Source organism: Astatotilapia calliptera, chromosome 8 (assembly GCF_900246225.1).
Source record: "Astatotilapia calliptera chromosome 8, fAstCal1.2, whole genome shotgun sequence".
Lineage (NCBI taxonomy): Eukaryota > Metazoa > Chordata > Actinopteri > Cichliformes > Cichlidae > Astatotilapia > Astatotilapia calliptera.
This window is the reverse complement of record NC_039309.1, coordinates 11,775,953-11,795,253: the sequence shown is the minus strand read 5'-3', so window position 1 is coordinate 11,795,253 and position 19,301 is coordinate 11,775,953. Positions and strand designations below refer to the sequence as shown.

Sequence of the window (19,301 nt, the reverse complement as noted above, 5' to 3'; positions counted from 1 at the left end):
CACCCAATGATGCGTTTATGGGTTTGACAAGCAAAAATAAAAGCAAGGAATATTCACACATGCCCAGTTTGTGCCTGCTCTGACGCAGGTTCCTCTGGCTTGTCCTATAATAACAAATGTTTTTCACAAGACAAAAATACTACAAGGGAGCTCAACCAAGTGAATTGCTGTCATCAGTAAGTCTGGGAATGATTATGATGGGCTGTCACGCTTCATCTCACCGACATCTTAACCAGCGGCCTGCTACGTGTAAGCCTAAGTAGCTGAAGATGTCAATCAAAAACTGAACAAAGGATGATGGCTGAGAATGAGCTTACCAGGACTCTTCCTGTCAGCGTCTGAGCAGATATCATGACTCCGGCCCAATCTTTGACCGAGGTCATCCAGCCCACCTCGCTGGCTGCGGCATCATCCTTGTCTGTGCGTTTAATACCATCGCCTGTGGTGATCCGATGGACCTCCTGAAGAAATAAAAAGACAAAAACAAACCCCAGTATTGGTTATCAATTGCTGCAATACAGTAATTGAGCCCTTGAGCCCTGTAGGTCAATGCTCTGACCTATAACAAGTGTAGCTTTGGACTCTTTTGGGTGTCAATCAGGAAAAGAAAACACATATATGTCAATGGAAAACCAAGGACACTGCGTGCTCATAAGGTAGCCACACATTTAAGCATACCCTGCTGTTTATTTTACAATAATTGTGACAATAATTTGCATATTAACTTATGCTGTTTGAGTTGAGAAGAAAGAATCCAGTGATTAGATTTACAGAGCCAGTAAATCAGCTGAGAAGTTATTTTTCTTACACTTGTAAAATCAAACTTTTTGCAACTAGAGGGGTCACATCCTGCTGGGCTTTAAAATACCAGGAGGCTACATCCAACTTTGATATACAATTTCTAGCTGCTGCCATTAATTAGATTAACTGTAAAATCTGTAAATAAATAAATAAATAATACAAAAGCACAGAGAAAACCCCAACAATCAGATGACCTCACAGGAGCAAGCACTTGGCAACAGTAGGAAGGAAAAACTAATTTTTAACAGGAAGAAGCCTCTATGGAAACCAAACCACACCAATGCATCGTGTGTTGTGATGGCAAGTTTTTACAATATACACTGATTATTAATAGGATAACATTAGATATTACGTTAACATTAACTCTTACCACCTACAGAGCCCTGAAATTTATTAACAGAATTTGGTTACAAAAAGTAAAATACATCATTTCTAATCTAGGGACAAGGTGCGAGGCCTTCAGAACAAAGCTAAGCACACATGCATACAGTAAACATACACAGACAGCAGTAAAGAGACTCCAGGAGTGTATCCATGGCAGCCACTGAGCTCCTGGTGTTTCTGCTTCACTGAGTGGGCTGCCTGCCTGCCTGCCTGTCTTTCTGCCTGCCTGTCCATCTGTCTGTTTGTCTGCTGGGACTGGCATGATTCACAGAGCAGGAAATCGAGACAGGATGCAGAGGTTAGCCATGCTCCCTGATGAAACACCCCACAGCCCTGAGGCCAACACAGCTCAGACTCTTTACCTCATGACATCCTACTCCTCTTCCACCTTAATGGTGTCACACATCGCACTCTCTGAGGCCCGTTCCCTTCAGCTGTTCTCATCAAATACAATTTGCTGATGCCGCGCATGTACGGGAGTTGGGGAGAGTTAACTATTCATTGTTCTTGTGGGCAAATGGGCACGACATTTTTACATTACAGTTAAAAAACTAATTAAGTGGAAACTGTCTGCTATTATTTAAGATTCACATAATAATCTTAAAAAGAGAAAAAGAGAACAAAAAATGTATTGTTATGAGCAGCAGAGTCTCTAGGTTTGAGGTATGTGGATAAAAATAAGTAATTAAATGGTTAAAGCCAATCATTAATACTCTACATGTATCAGCTTAGAGCTGCACACTTCTCAAATCAACAAATGACTACCTCATTAAGGGCCTTTTTTTTAATAAGAGTTTTCAAATCACACCTTATGACTCAAGCATTTGACTAAAAATAAACCACAAAGTCCCTGCTCAGCGTACTGATGAGGCATGTCTCTTCAGGGGATAAAATCCACTGACATTTTTTAAATTGGCCACAAATCCCGAGTAAAGACCAAAACTAACAATGAGCTCATTCCATTAACAAGTATGCTGTGTACCTTCCTGACGTCAAGCTTCACTGGTGGTCCAGAAACACAGAAAACGAGGCGCACGACAAGTAGGTGCACACCCCGCCACCGTTATGATCACCACTGCACTGCTGCCATAAATACTCAGCGGAGCACGGATGTATATTAATCAACGATTGGAAATAGTCCCAAACAGCCATTCTGTAAATTCAATTTGAGTAATGTTGCCTGGGGATAAAACCCCAGCTGCAATTACTGAGGCCTTTTTAAAAACTTGCGCTTTATTATGCTCGTTAAAGATTTACATCCTTAGAATTCAGTCATCGTGAGTCAGTGTCGCAGAGAGGGTAGGATATTAATCAAGAATCATTTAGGCTTTGTTGTTTGTCTTTTGTTTGGATTGATTGAAAATGTAAAAGAGTGAGTTACCCTGACTTATCCTTTAACAGAATAAATTGGAGGTCTTCAGCTTAAACGCAGGCTGTATGCAGGCAATTCTTGCAGGAGATGATACAACTGGCTAGGGCTGCACGATTAATCGTTAGAAAATCGCGATCTCGATTCATACTTATGTGCGATCTCATTTCCAAATGACAACGATTTAAAAACAAAACAAAACAAACAAACAAACAAACAAACAAACAACTACGATTGTACCGCATTTTGATCCGGGACGTAATCTGCATGAAAACAAGCGCTCACTCTTCCTGCTCAACAAATGACAAGGGCGGAGCCTTATACCACGTGGTACAGAAGCTGTGCCGTGTGATGCTAAAATTAGCAGGGAAAAAACAACGGAGAGCACTTCAGGGATGACGAGAAAGTGACAGGAGAAAATCCGTCCCGGTCAACCACCCAAACATCAATAACGGGAACCTCATACAGCGCTTCCCTATACACGTCGAACTCCCACAGGCACAAAGAAATTACGGAGGCTATTACTTATCACCTGACCAAAGATATGGCTCCCATAAACACTGTGCAAAACGAGGGATTTAGGAAAATGATCAACACCCTAGACAAACGCTACACAGTGCCGTCCCGCAACTATTTTCTATTGTTGCACTACCTGCTCTATACACGCAGTGTCGAGCAACGGTGGAGACGGAATTTCAAGCAGTACAACATTTTGCAGCAACAACAAAACGTGAGACATTTGTTGTTTTTATGTTTATTTATTGTTTTTTATGTTCAGTCTCAACTGTTACGAAGTTGATGTGCAGTTAATAAGTGCAATAAATATTTATACTGGAAAAGAAAATCGTGAGAGAATCGTGATCTCAATTCTAAGCCAAAAAAATCGTGATTCTCATTTTATGCAAAATCGTGCAGCCCTACAACTGGCCCTGTCCTTCACATTGAAATCTGTGGCTGTCATCAAAGTAACAAAACATTTATTTTTGTAAAAACAGTCACTATAAACATTTAATATACTTTTTTTTCATTTTAAATGGCAATTCATTAGTAAATCACTGTTTTCTGTTATGAACACCTACTAAAGAAGTGAAAACAGCCTATGTGATAGTTCCTGGTATAGGAGGTGTCATCGGGCCCACGTAACTGTGAGATACTGAGGAAAAGGGAGAAATAAGTAGCACAAGTGCCCCTAGAAATAAATCTCAAGCAAGTTAAGTCATAAAAAATAACCAAAAAGTCAAGTACTGATACTTCAAACATCTGCAGTGTATTAATTTTGTTAACGTGTACAGTTTACATAATTTCTGCCTATATTCAGACCACACATTTCAATCAACCTTCTTATCGTAACTGAATAGTTTGCTCAACAAAGAAATTCGATCATGTACACAGCCATTAAACCGCCGTCAGCCCATGTTAGACTTCCTGCAGCCTGTCCAGAGCCCTGCAGCTAACCTGATAACGCCACAACAACATGTCCACTTCACTTAGCAGCTAATGCAGCCAGCAACCAATTCTGTGAAACTCCAGTTTAGAAATTTCAGCCAACAGGTATCAGCTGTTTTCATACAGATACCGAGTCTCATTCTGCTCTATCTGTGGACAGTTTCTTACAGAGGCGCTTCTGCAGCAGGGTCTTGCATTGTAAGCCAAGCTTCCAACACTTTCCAAGGTTACATAATTTATTTAAAAAAAAAAATCTTATCAGATTGGTCTTGATACAGAGACTTTAGGGGAATTTAAGTTGAATCTCACTTCTGAATCGCCTTAAGGAGATCACGGTGAGTGGATAAGACTTGGGTAAGGGACTGAAAGGGAAAAGAAAAAGCTGTTTCACTTGTCAGTCAGCAGCCTCTTCAATTAGTGTTACAGTAAAGTGTTAAGCAACAAAGCTATGGAGATCTAAGGCCATGGCAGTAAACTGAAAAATGGGGTGTAGTCTAAATTGTTTGGCTAGGAAATGCTAAAACACCCAGGTATCCCTGACTGCAACCTGTGATTTATTAGTTTAAATGAAAACTCTGGAATAGGTATAGATTTTATTGGTTTCGTCAGAGTTAAAGGCTGACTTTGATTGGACGCAAGCTGTAAGCACCAAGGGTTACCAAGGGTCACAATAGCTATGAGTCTCTAGGATGTATGAAACACAATGTGTCACATCACAGTCTAAAGTTTAATGTGGCGCGAAATAAGAATTATTATTTATAGAAATGGTAGTTATTTAAAGGAACTATTACTTTAGTCTGCCACACAGTTTACTTATCTTCAGATACTTTACCTCCAAGCCACAACAACTGATAGTACAAGTAGCTCATTAATATTGTAAAACAGCATCCTAGCTTCCCAGTTAGCAACAGTCATGTTTAAGTATATCTAAGTGTAAGTGTATGTAAATATATGAAACATATGCTTACTGGCTAAAAACGTTACTACCTGGATTTAACTAATCAAAGAGATAAGAACTTTGCATTGGATAATCACTGCATGATTCCATGTTGGAAGACAACCCACTGTCACCCAATGGCTTCCCTTTTAGAAGAGTCGAACTATTGGCCTGCATCAAGCAAAGAAAACAACTAAAGAGACTTCTGAAGCTAAAAATTTGGTTAGAACTCTCCAATATGCTAATTATTAAAACCTGGAAGGATAGTGGGCTCAGTGAGTTTACCTGAAACCTTGGCTGATTATGACCCCACACCCGTTCCTTGGCTTGTGTGATTAGGTAGAGGCTCAATAGGGGGTCCATGACCCTCTTGGGGGCATTCCCATAGGGCTTAAAATCTGGGACTCTCCACCAATTGCTCTTAGAACTGAAAAAGCCTCTTGGATGAGAGGTGAAACGTCTTTAAGGAAACTTAAAGAAGTCCAGACGCTTTTCTTTTCCAAGCTCCTTAGACTTCGATGACCTGGATGACTGAGAACCTTCGCAGACATACTGGAACGATAGTGGTGAGCCATCATCTCACAAGCAATGTGGACTAAACAGCTGTGTAGCCTTCAGAAAACCATTTATCAGTGAGCCTAACTGGATTAGAAGAAACACTTCAACTTGATTGTAAGTATAAAAATTGGACTCGTAGCAATGAAAAATAAGTCGTGTGGTCCAAATTTACTATGTTCCAGAGTGATGGGCGTATCAGGGTAAAAAGAGAGCCAAATAAAGTGATGCGCCCATGCCTAATGCCTACCCTACGAGCGTGTGGAGGCAGTGTTATGATCTGAGGTTGCTTCAATCAGTCAGCTCTATGTTCAGCAATGTTATGTGCTCAAAACGGAGGTCAGCTGTCTATCTGAACATACTAAATGATCAGGTTTCCCATCAATGCCTTTTGCTTCTCTGATGGCACAGGCATATTACAAGATGACAATGCCAGGATTTTTTGGGCTCAAATTGTCAAAGAGCGCTCCAGGGAGTATGAGACACCATTTTCACACATGGATTGGCCACCGCAGAGTCCAGACCTTAATCCCATTGTGAACCACTGCGATGTGCAGTTTAATGCTTTACGTAACGGTCTGACTCTCCCATCATCAATATGACATCTTGGCAAAAAAGTTAATGCAGCTCTGCACATAAATAAATGTGACACAGCAAATGCAAGCTATCATCAAAGCTAACGGCAGTCTGACTAAACGTTAAGAGCGTGAGCCTCGTTTATTGGCCAAGTCTAAACATGTCATTTGTCTATAAAAACAACTAAAACATCTACACAGAGTGTTCCCATAAACTGTATATGAAAGGAAAAATTCTTTGCACAAAAACGGCATATTGTTATGGAGAATAACACTCAGCCTGTAAAAATGGTTTTGCAACTGAGCCAACAAGGCTGAGGAAAGAAATGTCCCTATGCAGCTCAGTGACCTTCTCTTGATTTAACCACGAGGCTAATGCAGCTTGCTTTATAAACTGGAAGTGTAAAGTTTCACAGATGATTACAAATTTTATCCGTTTACATTTTTTCCTGGCCAATCTTTGCAAAAAGGCTTAACTTTGTCTCCTGATCTCCTGCAATTTTTCAGATTTTAAGGAAATACTTATTTCTAACTTTTTTTATTTGAAACAAGCACATATACAAAAAAGGAAAGAAATAGAAAAAGGAAAACAAGAAAATCACTCAGAGAGCTCTGTTCTCCACCAGGAGAAATTTAATTTTTGTCTTGAATTCCTGTCTCATTTCATACTCACCTCTCTACTCAAGTATCATGGATTTTGGTTTAGAAGATTAACCCTGCCTCATCGCTTGTCACAGGATTAGAAATGAGTATATCAGAGAAACGAGTACATCAGGGGGACAGCTCAGGTTATGCGGTTTGGAGACAAAGTTAGAGAGGAAAGCCTGAGACCTTTGGACATGTGCAGAGGAAGGGATACTGGATATATTGGACAAAGGATGGTGAATGTGAAGATGCCAGGCAGGAGGAAAAGAGGAAGACTACAGAGACTCATGGATGTAGTGAAGGATGACATGCAGAGGTTTGGTGTCACAGCAGACGATGCAACAGGTAGAGTAAGATGCAGGCGACCCCTTAAAGGAGCAGCCAAAAGAAGAAGAGCGTGATATCATTGAAATCATGCTTTTCATATACAGCACATTGTATACAATACAAATTTTTTGAGGGGGAACAAAGTGTCTGTACTGAAAGTGAGTAATAGTGATGGACGGTGCATCACTTTTGTTTTCTTTCCAGAACCGTTTGGAATAATGGCACAGTTATGTGAACGTTTAATGCATTTCTCTGACACCGCACTTTTCTGCTTTAATGAATAAAGTGGCGCAGGCTTCAGTGGGGGAAAGTGATAGCCGTTAAGTAGGTTTAATTGGCATCACGCTGCTATTCCCCACCAGTTTAATGACCAAATCTAAAAATGTAAGCTGAAAACACGTCGTCATGACACTAAAAGCAGAGTTCAAAGATTATGGAGTTGCGATTCATGACTGTCCAATTATTCTTTAAAAGGGTCAGATGAGTGACTTTATCTTAAGGTCACACACAGGAAGATACCGTCAATGATAAACTAAAGCGCAGTGTTTTTGACATTTAAATCCTTCCTGCATGAAAAAAAAACCAGATACAGCAAGCGTTAACATGTACAGTCCATGCCACGTTTACTATTCTAAGTGCAATATTTTAAGCGTTATGGCCATCCAAACACCAGAGGGTGAAAACAATCGTTCACTAGACTTCACTTTAATGTAACGAAAATAGCTTAGATCCATTTTTAATAGCAGCAGAAAAGCACATGCAGTCATTACAGCAGCTCAGAGAGCACAGCTCCTCTTTGTCACTTTGATCAGTAGTCAGAGCCTCCAAATTTAGGTTTCACTATCTCACCTAAATCTAGTCTTCCTGACGCCGAACGTCATTAATCAAAACGGCTGGCCTATTCTCAGGATGCACCATGATCATTTCTCAAAGTGAGAGTATTAAACTAGAATAGAACATGTGGTGGGGGACATGATTTCTCCAAAAAATGACTAAATTATTTAGACATACATTCATTTAAATCACGTTAATAATGAACCAAGAGAGAAAGCCTTCCTGAAATATGTTGGGGTAATGAAAGATTATGTGTAGACCAAAGTTCTTCCTCACAATGAATACAATTAGAAAATGAGTTCTGGAAATGTTGGGATGCTGTGTTAAATCCAAATAAAAACTACTAAGTTACAAATTCCATAAACCCAAATTGTATTCATAATATAACATAGAAACCATATCAAATGTTTAAACTGAGAAAATGGACCATATAGGAAAAAATATAAGCTGCATTTGAATTTGATGGCAGTTTTGATTTCAAAAAAAGTTCTGGGAGCTGAGGAGAGCAGATGATGGATTTTTCCCCCGATCTTGTCTGACAGGATTCTACCTGATCAACAGACCTGGATCTTCTTTGTTGCATTTTTCATTTCATGATGCTCCGAATATTTTGAGTGGCTGAAAAGTCTGGAGTGCAGGCAGGCCAGTTCAGTGCACTCTTCTGCAATAAAGCCACGCTGTCGTAGATCCCAAAGATCACGAGCTTCCAATGTTCATTTATCCAGATTCTCTGAATCTTTCGATTGTATAAATGTAAGTGGTATATTTTCTCAGTTTAAACCTTTGATTTCTCGTTCTATCGTGTTACACCCCTATGTGACCCCTACCCACCTTGCAGTGGCAGGGCAAGAGTGTAGGTGTTGCCAAGGCTTAATTATCGACCATTTTTTTGGTTGTTTTTTAAGCTAACTAACTAGTTAGGTAATTCTACAGACTCTACTGTCAGTCGCCACTCTATGTTGCTGCTTTTGAGCCAGGTGGTAACATAAATGGGGTTTTCGTGCGAGACTAAACACAGGTGTGTTTCTGTTAGTTGTTTTTGGTGAGATGAGTGATGGTTTACTTTCACTAGAACTGAGGATTCTAGGATTTCACTAGAACTGAGCAAATACTCTTTAGCAGGTGTGTTTCAGCTAGGTGGCTGTACTGCCCTTCTATTAAAGCAGGTGTTTATTTTTGCTTTGCTGTCTTAGTTTATTATGTTTGATGGTTGTCCTGAGTGGAGCTAAGCCTCAGTGTTCAGCAGTGAATGGCATCTTTGGTCTGCTGCCTGCTCATGATTTTTATGTTTAAAGTTCCTTTACGCTTGGTACACCACTGAAGGTTAGCTAGGTGAAATTAGTTTGGGGTTTTCAGTTTTATTATTGTATATTTGCTTGAGAGTTGCTCAAAGTTAAAACAGTAACACTGACTTTTGTAGGAAATTTTGTGAGAAGGTTGAGGCAGTTTTATTAGTTATGGCCCACTGGGAAGCATTTAGCTGCGCAGGCATGTCGTGTTCAGCTTCAGCTTTGGTTATGGATGCCTAATGATGACATGAGTGTTTTGTGCTTTGACCTCTAGTGTTGTAAAGAGATTGGCCCACTTCTGGTGGATCACTTGTGAATGTTGCTGCCCGGTTGAGCCACATTTGTTGAGATTGTGTCATGGGCATGATTCCCCATTTGTGGTTGGTCACCAGTACACTTGCTTTACTCACTTTTTTGGATATAGTAATGTGTTGTATAGGAACAGGTTGCATGTAACCATTTGTGCTGTGGAGACAACAGATCACTTTTGGTTGGGATTATTGGTTCCTACTTTGGTTTGTGTGTGGACTAATTCTTCTGTGTTTGTGTGTGTGTGTGTGTGTGTGTGTGTGTGTGTGTGTGTTCGTTCAATTTGACAACTTGTATGATCCTCTTGTAAGGGCATTCATGTATGTTTAGCGAAGTCTACTTATGCGAAAGCATGTGATGGGCACTGGTCAGACACATACTTGTTCCTGTTGCCAGCCACACATGTCCTTTCAGCATTGATCTTTCAGGTCTGGAAGACGACTGACTGACATTTTTTAGTATTTTAAGGCCCCTGGAGGAAACTGGGGTCGTGTTACAGCTTTTTGCAACCTCTACCCAACCTACAGAGCAGTGCAAGAGTCTAAAGTGTCAATTGTCTACAACTGAGATAAACTTGTAATTTAAAATAAAATGAATCTTTCTAAAAACTCTGGTGTCAGTCTCAACTCCACATTATGGTTTTGAGCAAGGTTATAACAGAGTTTGAGAATTTCAAATCATTGCATTCTGTTTTTATTTAGATTTTTACACAGTGTAAAGTATTTTGGACTCAATTTGTATTTATTTTCTACATGATTGTATATACAAAGTGTGAGGAAATTTGTCCAGGAGTTACAGGCTAAAACAGGACTTTGAATGCATTTGTTATTTAACAGAAACTGCAGTATTTAAAATGGATAAAGATGCACTGAAATGTAGCAAGGACATTTAGTTCAAATGATTAAGATAATACTTAAGATCAGAATGCTAGCTTTAAATTTGATATGCAAAAATAACATGTGTGGAAACCAAACACCTTCTACTGTCTTTGTGAACAGAAAAAAGCCAGCAGGCTACGGGACAGTTGAGATGTTTAACAACAGTGTTCATCTGAGACCTGTTGGATCCCAGATGGTGCAGTGACAGCCAAGCTCCACCTTGCTGCTTATATTATGCAATGTGAGCAAGCTTATACTTAACCAACTAATTACACGGCCAATTAAACAGACATTTGAATGAATACATTTCCTTTAGTTAAAAACGAGACCGACAGGCTAAATTGCAGAGGACATTGTCAGAGGATTTAGGGTCTAGTTGTTAAATTATGCTGCCATTAGGTGCTACTTCTTATTACTGGGATGTGCGAGATGTGCCCAAGAGTTCTTAGCCAAGGAAAAAGTGAAATGGACACCAACCAAATCCTGCTGCAGAAAACAAAGTTATGATTCAGCGACAGAGAGCAAAAACTGATTATTTTCAAAGTAATTTATGAACCCTGATATTGATACTGTGTTGTATTGCCTGGCTGACTATCTAGCTTTTTGTGTGTGCATATGCAAGTCTTTATGTCTTTGTGTGTGAAGATGACAACAGAAAATTGCCACTCAGCTGTTCCGACTTACTGACTTGTAATTGCTACTGTTTGATCACGAGCCCTCAGCTGATAATTACAATGTTTCAGACAGCACTTGAACGCACCATGAGCACGACTCTTTACCTGAGTCCTCCACTCAACACCCCCGCAACCACACCCTTCCATGCCTGACACATCTAAGGTGTCATGTTGAACTGCCTGCGTAAGAGAGGCGGTAAGAAGAACAACAATCCTTTAAATCCTTTTTAGCCAATAAAACATCACAAATTAGGTACGTTAAAGATTGAAAAGGACTATTGCTAACAAGACAACATGCATTTAAATGTAATCAAATTTTAATAACAGATAAAACCCAGCTGTAGGTACTTCAGATTTAATGCAAGGACAGCACCAGCATGCTGATGTTCAGTGTCCTTCTGTAGCCTGCAAGCATTAAGTATTAAAATCACACTGAACCCCTGAAGCCCAAGGCTGCTGTTTGACATTTCCATCTCAACAAACTCCGCAAATATTGTCACCAACAGCTGCAAAACATACAGCAAAATTGCAACATTTGAGCTCAATGATAAGAGACACGTGGAACAATTTTAAAATATTCTACTTGTCACAAGTCCAAAGGCCATCTTGGACAGGTCACCCGTCTATCACAGGGGTAACATAGAGAGACAAACTCTCTATGGCAAATTTTAACCTAATGTGCCAGAGCACCCAGAGAAAACCCACACAGAAACAAAACCCACATACAAAGGCCCCAATCAGCTTGCAGCTTTAAAGCCAGGACCTTCTTGCTGTGAGGTCACAGTGATAATCACTGAGGCACCTTGGCAGACAACCGCCCAATTAGCCAAATTAAAACTAGAGTTATTAACACCAATGTGATTGGACCTGTTCTAAAAGTATGATGCAACAAAAATGATTCATAACAAAACAAATGTAACATCTCTAGCAAAGATGTCATACTTTGACACCACTACAGATCTCATAGGTGAGCAGGCGATCTGACCCTTTGGTACATGTCATTCCCTGCTTTCCTGTCTACTTTCTACTGATGTATAATACATTTAAGTTTTCACAGCACTCCTTTAAATCTATATCAAGACTGCTCCCTCACCATTTATGTTATAGAAGGTGTGTCTGTGAGAGGTAATGTGGTTCTTGTGATACCAGGTTTAAATGTATGCAGGAGTAACACCTTACTGCATCTTGGTCTCATCAGAGCAAAAATGAACAGACCTATAAGCCAGAGAGATTTTGAAATACATCATTCAAGAGAGTTTCTATGCTTCCTTCTGCGTTTACTCTTTGGTCCAAATAAGAGTCAAATGATTAAAAAAACAAGAAAAAAAAATGCTGTTTGGCCTTATGGCCCCTATAGATACAAGACTGATGAAGAGTGAGCAGAGATGTTACGTCATCGTGTCCCAAAAAGGCTCCACTGAGCACGACATTTCAGACCTTACTTGATGAAAAAATCCATAACAAAGGGGAACATGAACGTCTCCAGAAAAATTTCATCACAATCCATCCATTGCTGTTTTTTGTATCTGGATCAAAACCAGCAGAAATACTGCCGTAATAAACTTCTGGACACTTTGGGGCATCAGGAATTCTTATTGTCCAATGAAACATTATCACTGAACACTAGTCAGTTCGTGGATAAGTGGAGATGTGGTCTCTCAAAACTCAACGCAAGCTAATAAAGAAGTGTGCGCAAGTTTCACAAAGTCTGCACCATGACGGAGGAGCTGCCACAACTTGTCATCCTCCCATTGTGAGTAGAGTGCCATTTACAATGAAAGCAATTTCTTCCTCTTTCCTAGACGGATAATAGCAGCCATTCATCAGAACCTCGCAAATGACGTGTTTCATCGATTTCCATCAGTCTGGGAGAACAGAGCCACAGAGATGGAGGCTCAGAGACATAAGAGCTGTCAGATCAGAGCAGAGTTGGGCAGTGAAAGCCCCACAGAGGGGAAAACAAAGTTTTAAAAAAAATCAGAATAGAAGGAAACAGATTATCAACTCCCATCTATGAACAATGCACTTAACGCTCCATGTTTGGGCTGCTAATGACATGCACAGACTGGGAGGGGGTGGGGAGGTGTTCCTCCAACACAACCTGCCACATCTCACAGCCACTGCATAACAGAGATTTACTCTTCTAATGAAATCCTTTGCTTGCCAGTTGCTTAGCAACAAAAGTACTGATTCATATGGCACATACGGTATGCGCCTGACACTGCATTTCTGACACTTTGGAGGAAGGTTGCTTCTTGGATGAGGAAGAGAGGGTGAGAAGAAAACAGGGCAGGAGTTATGAAATGAATGCCAGGAGAGCAAAAGGCAGAGAGGGAGAGATTGGAAGTGAAAGGATGACCCGTCTCTGGCTGACTCCCACAGAGTAGCACAACAGGTTGGTGGAGCTCGGCAGCTCCACAAAAACACACAAAAAGACCTGACTGCTCTCTTATATGCGCACATAAACAGTGTTCAGCTGTGGACCCTGAAACGAAAAACCTCGGCATGATCCGTTTTCAGGAAAGCATTTCTGTTCCAATTTTCTACATCTATAAATAAATCTTGGCCAAAAACCAAACCAAACAAACGGATCCTCTTAAATATTAGTCGGAAAAATGTGTCGGTCTTTCAGGTTTATTCATTTATGAAGCAAAAACCTGAAATATTTGTAAGTTGTCCCTTTGTATCATGACAACTAATATAGCTGAATTCTTGGTAGTTAATATTTGGGTGCTGGGAAGATGTATATTCTGTATTTTAAGAAAGAAGATACATCGACATATTAAATAACCCATGACTCTAATTGTTATGTGCAGCCTTAATTGTAAGCAGCTTCAACCCAACCATGGAAATGATACAGACGTTTCCCTTCAAAAGGTCAGCACCACCCTGCATGCAGCCTTTAGCGATTCTCTTCCACCCTAACTGCCTGTCTGAGAAATGAATGCACATGCATTAAGACAAACTGCTCCATCTCTTGCACTTTTATCAGCTAGTCCATCTTTGTCCTTAAGCATATGCGTAATGGCGGAAACTCTAAAATGAGACTTTATGGAAAAACACAACAGAAAGATTTTTCATTTTTCTAACACACGACTGCAGACGGCCTGGCGCAGATGATGTCATTACTGTGAGGCCGAAAATGTAGTAGCAGTTGAATTAAATACTACTGCTGCTGCTGTCTCTGGAGATTACACAAAGACACGCATGAACATATCTGACCCATGTAGCAGCCCCTGATAGCTCCACGTGTCCTCAACAGGTTAGAGTATTCCAGACTTTATGAAATACACTAAACAAACTGGGCGGCATGTTCAGCTGGACAGTTGAAAGAAAATGATGCCGACTTCAGATTATGTTGACAAGAACTCAAAAGGGGGGAACCTAAGCTAAGTTGCTGTTTACAGAAGATTAAAAATCCCTTGTCCTCAATAAAATGCAGCTGGATGGATTTTTGTTTGTAAAAATAAGATTCAGCAGCACATTTTGCCTCTGCTACTCTGTTTGTTCTGTAAATTATCCAGTGAGAAATTCTTCAACAGAATGTAGCTCCAATTCAAAATGTACTGCGCTTGAGGCCGGTGGATTATCCACATTAAGCGGGACATGATATCTGGAAACACCAGGTTTTAGTTTTGCCCCCCCTATTTTTAGCAGCACAATTTAACTTCCACTAACCTTCAATGTATGACCACAAGCATTGGTTGTACATTGTACAAATGTCAAACTATCTTCATAATATTCCCACAAATTGTTTTCTTATTGTGTGGGAATTAAGCTCCTCAACATGTTAAATTCGTATGATAGTTAAGCTTTTTACAATACTTGTAGGCTACTTGTGCGCTGGATCACCTTCAAATCAACTAAGAACAAACTGAATGCGGTGCACCAACAAGTGTCAGCTGTAGCTCCAACTGCAAACCTGCTGTTAACGAGGACCAACTTTCCTCGTTAACAGCCTACAGTCCAAGATCAAAGAGGTTTTATTATAACAGGCTCGCATTGTATGTGACATTAAGCCAAGAATAGCAGAGTTCATTATTCAGAGTCATGCACTTTGATTGGACCTACTACAGATTTAATTACAAGCCCAAATCAAACTGGCTGCTACACAAAAACCCCTCTATGATGATTTCATGGAGGAGTGCTGCGTTATGAAATGAGCTGGCGTACCTTCTTTTTGGCGTTACAGTGGCAGCATACGGTCCACAGGTATTTGAGAGTTCTCCACAGCAGGATTATGAAGAGACCCCCAAAGAAAGTGACCATGGAAGAGGCGAGGAAAGCCCACCACATCCGCTGGCCGTTGTTATCACAGGGCACATCTGGTGAGAACGGGATGATCACATTCATCTTGGATATGTGGATGGATGGGTCCGGGTTGAATCTCTCCCTGTTTTTCGGCATTACCGACTTCTGGTCACCTGCCAGCCCCTAAAAACAAACAATCAACTCAACTGGGATTCAGGGCCTTTGGGGAGCTCCAGCCAGCGCCCCCTGATGCCACAACGGCTCAGGCATGTTCAGCCAACCACCTTCCGCTCCTCTTCCATCTCATCTGGCTTCACTCTAAGCAAAGATGTAAAAGTTAAAGTCCACAAGAGCCACACTCGCAATTTAAAAAAAAAAAAAAAAAAAAAACCCCAAAAAAAACCCCCAAACTTCTTTTGAAATTAAGATCTCAGTCGTGCGCCTCACGACGCGTGTTCGTTGCCGGGATTGCGCGTCATCCGTTAGACGTGTGCGTAAAAATCAAATTTCTTGTTCAAACTCCTCAAAACTCACGGTTTTCTCACAGATCCGATGGATGAAACTGCAGCGGCGTTATGATAACACTGAAGAGGCGTGCTGTCGTCGCCAGTCGATTCACTCACTCCCCCACCTTGTTTTTTGTTTTTTTACAGCGTAGCCTTCAGCAGGTCCGCTACTTGAGCTCAGCACCGCGCACTGTTGAATGCCGTCCTCGCGTCAAAGGCCGCAGTTTGTCGTTTCCTTTACGGATATATCGTTCGGGTTGGAAAAAAAATGACCGTTTTATTCTTGTACGCAATTCTCGTTCTCCGACTCCCTCTGTCACATCCATTTGTTGGAAGATGGCATCGCAGATTTACAGGTAGCGGGGGAGGAGCCATCAATAGCAGACGTCGATGCTTATCTTGATGTCTGGTTATTTATAGTGACCGCTTCATCAATTTTTGATGGTTGTAACTTTATGGTTAGAGCCACCGTGCTTTTAAACCCTTAATTTTGTACGGACGTTTTAGTTTTGTACATTAGATCTATGTTCCTAAACTATAATCACATTTCAAACTGTATTTCTATAATAAGGTGGGGCAAAGTGACGAAAATGAAATTCTCTTATTGGTGTCCTACATCTTTATATGGAGCTTTAACATCAATCTAAGGATGTCTGGAGCCTTTAAACGAGAAAACGTTTTCTCCAGCAGTGATGGAAATACGGGTTTAAAAAACACATTGCAGCAGAGAATACACCATACATTTTCATTGTTTCCCCGCCACCACGCATTAAAGGCTTAGAAAACCCAAAATGTAAAAAGTTTCCAAATATTGGAATAAGAGTATTTATATGGGCAGTTATAAAACATGGTAAGGAAAAGTACTAAACAGGACATCTTGTTTTCTCTCGTCTAGTGGTAAATTACTCCCCCTCGAGGACAAACTGTGCACTGATTGAGGTCCAACTTGAGTCCAGTTTTTCTTGACAAATAACCAGCCCGCTATTTGTGAGCTGATGTTAGCATTCAGATGTGCAAAGAAAACACAGACAACTTGCACTCCATTAACTGAATGTTTAATATTTTATAGAAACAATAACCTTCATTTGGAGAAAGCCTGATGTAAAGTGTTTTATCTGACATCCAGATGAAATGCTCTCAACGTGATTGACGTGAAAATTCGAGGAACACGTACATGTGTTTAGCCAACAGATGAAAAAAATAAAATAAAATCCCTTCTTAAATTTAAAAACAAAAAAAAAATAAAAAAATAAAAATCCACCTGACAAAGAATATTGGCAGAAACTAGCAAACCTGCTGCGTGATTTACAAGGAAAATTGCAGTGTTAATAAGTGTGGTGTATTAAATATATTTAGCTTGGCACAATATTATATGAGAGGAGTGAAATGATCCAAATAAAGACTGACATAATGTGAAGGAAGCAATTTCTCCTCTATAAATAAGAACATTATTCACTAGAGAGCTACAGTTGTATAACAAAGGATCATAACCAACATCTTTGACTTGATTAGATAAATTAAATGGCAAGAGAAGACATAAATATCAAGGAGGGAACACAGTGGTCCATCTTCAGTTTGGAGTTGATGCAGAGTCCCTGTGGTCTGACAATTCAAGGGATTAAAGGAGTGCTACTGAATATGAGGGAATACACAATTCAAGTATTGAAGACTAGTGTAAACAAGTCTCTGTACTACATAATTACTGTAGTAGGAATATTGCAAATCATGTGTGCTGATATTGCTGTAAGTGAGAAGTATTGGATGTTAACCATCGAGTCGGCTGTGAACTGCTGGATTTGAACATCTTCGCTACATCCTGGAATGTTTCTGGTTGACATGAACAAGGGGAGATACTTTTACAGGGCTCCATCTGGAATCCACAGTACTTTACTCTGTTCCTGCTCCACGATGGTCATGATCTGAGTGCAAATGTAGGAGACGCTGCCTCCCTGGACAATACCTGCAATACAGTTGGGAGGAGGGTGGTATTTTTGTGGTTAACACATCCCATTGAAAGTTCTTTCATTTTTTCCCCCATTCAGTCACTCAGCTCCCAGACCAATGTGATTTTTTCTTATTTTTGCATAATCCAAGCACTACTCATTTTCAATTATATCAAGCATGTAATGAGACTAATGTTGACACCAACCAACAGGACTGTGGAAATAAAAGACTTACAGTTGTAAACTGTGAAGACAAACTGGTATAAGCTGTCTATCAACAGATACTTTTAATGAAAGTGCTGATAAATATAATCACAATCGTGGCATGTGTGCAGAAGTTGGCCGGCCAACTCTCCCTAATAGATGGGATCAGTTGTGGTATGTGTTCATTGCAAAAGCCCTTGTGTATAAGTCGCCTCCTTTTCTAGTCATTAATCAGGCAGACAGTTGGGTGTCAGACTGTCTGCTGCTCCAGTTACCAGAACTTTAACTCTTCTTAAAGAACACACATACAGTGCTCCCAATACCTCCTCTTTAAGACTAAACTCTAAATAACATGAAATAAATACAGTTAAAAACAAATCTCAGAGACTATCACCAAAAATTTTGGACATACAGCGATAAATGCCATTAAACAGTTTGTGTCTGATTATTGATGAACTGACTTTTAAGCCCGAGGTGAAAAAATGGTTACAAAAATACACCTTTCTTTGTAAACTGGGATTCAGTTTGCAGTTACACATTTCTGTGTACTGTAGGTGTGGTTAAGGTTACAATAATTAGAATTATAATGCCTGTATACAAATTAACATCGAGTGAACATAAGCCTATCCCACCAACCTGTGAAGAAGCGGCTGTAGTCCTGCTCTATTTTCTGCGCTGCCTCAAACTGCTCCCTGGAATGTTTCTGAGACAGTTTATCCCGCAGGTACAAAGGGTCCTTCTGCTCTCTGAGGAAACATCAGCCCTGTCAGCCTGCTACAAAACCTCATTTCAAACACTCAAAGTGTCAGATTCTTGATGTCAACAAAACAGTCACAATTTCCATATTTTGTATTACTAAAAATCTGCAGACATGTTTATAAACAGTAATAATAGTGTGTGGATATTTTAATACATCTTGAACATTGCTAAATACAAATTTAGAGTGAATTTCTTTTATACAAAAATGTGAATACATTTATCCCAATTCAACTGCATATAAATTATTCATGTTTCTGGGCTGCTACTGCCAACATTAACTTAAATGAAAACCATTTTCCTGGAAATTCTACTGGCAGTAATAGACAAGAAAGTCTTTTTGGATAAATCAGCAAAGTTAACAAGGATCAACTACCCTTATTAGCATTTTATCGAAATAAAATAAAAAAAATACTCAGATGTTGACTAAAGTAACTATAGATGCAATTTAAAGGAGATATCTACTAGTTTTTACAGCAAAACTTCTCATTTCTGCCAAGAAATCTAACAGCTTAGCTTCAGTGAAATCTCCCTACTTTAAACCCATCCATCCCACTCAGTACCCATGACCGCACAAAGCCTTGAGAATTCATGTGTTTACCAGTCTTCATCTTTTAC

General features: G+C 40.0%; 2 protein-coding genes across 9 annotated transcripts in view; both read right to left on the bottom strand.

Annotated features, from left to right (window-relative positions):
- Nucleotides 1-16,172, bottom strand: part of LOC113028334 (calcium-activated potassium channel subunit alpha-1) — a 99,796-nt gene extending 83,624 nt beyond the window's left edge. For 2 of the 5 annotated variants that reach the window (XM_026178529.1, XM_026178530.1), the window contains exons 1-4: nt 15,809-16,169; nt 15,559-15,592; nt 15,197-15,457; nt 318-461 (exon numbers count right to left, since the gene is read on the bottom strand). In XM_026178529.1, the coding sequence (XP_026034314.1) occupies nt 318-461; nt 15,197-15,457; nt 15,559-15,576 (423 nt within the window). In that variant the 5' untranslated portion in view covers nt 15,577-15,592; nt 15,809-16,169. Of the gene's footprint in view, nt 1-317; nt 462-15,196; nt 15,458-15,558; nt 15,593-15,808 lie in introns of all 5 variants that reach the window. The other 3 variants (XM_026178526.1, XM_026178528.1, XM_026178527.1) reach the window with 3 other exon arrangements.
- A 705-nt stretch (nt 16,173-16,877) lies between these two features.
- LOC113028333 (disks large homolog 5-like) overlaps nt 16,878-19,301 on the bottom strand; it is a 30,620-nt gene continuing 28,196 nt past the window's right edge. For all 4 annotated transcript variants that reach the window (XM_026178522.1, XM_026178524.1, XM_026178523.1 and 1 more), the window contains 2 exons: nt 18,564-18,673; nt 16,878-17,740 (listed from right to left, as the gene is read on the bottom strand). In XM_026178522.1, the coding sequence (XP_026034307.1) occupies nt 17,637-17,740; nt 18,564-18,673 (214 nt within the window). In that variant the 3' untranslated portion in view covers nt 16,878-17,636. The remainder of the gene's footprint in view (nt 17,741-18,563; nt 18,674-19,301) is intronic.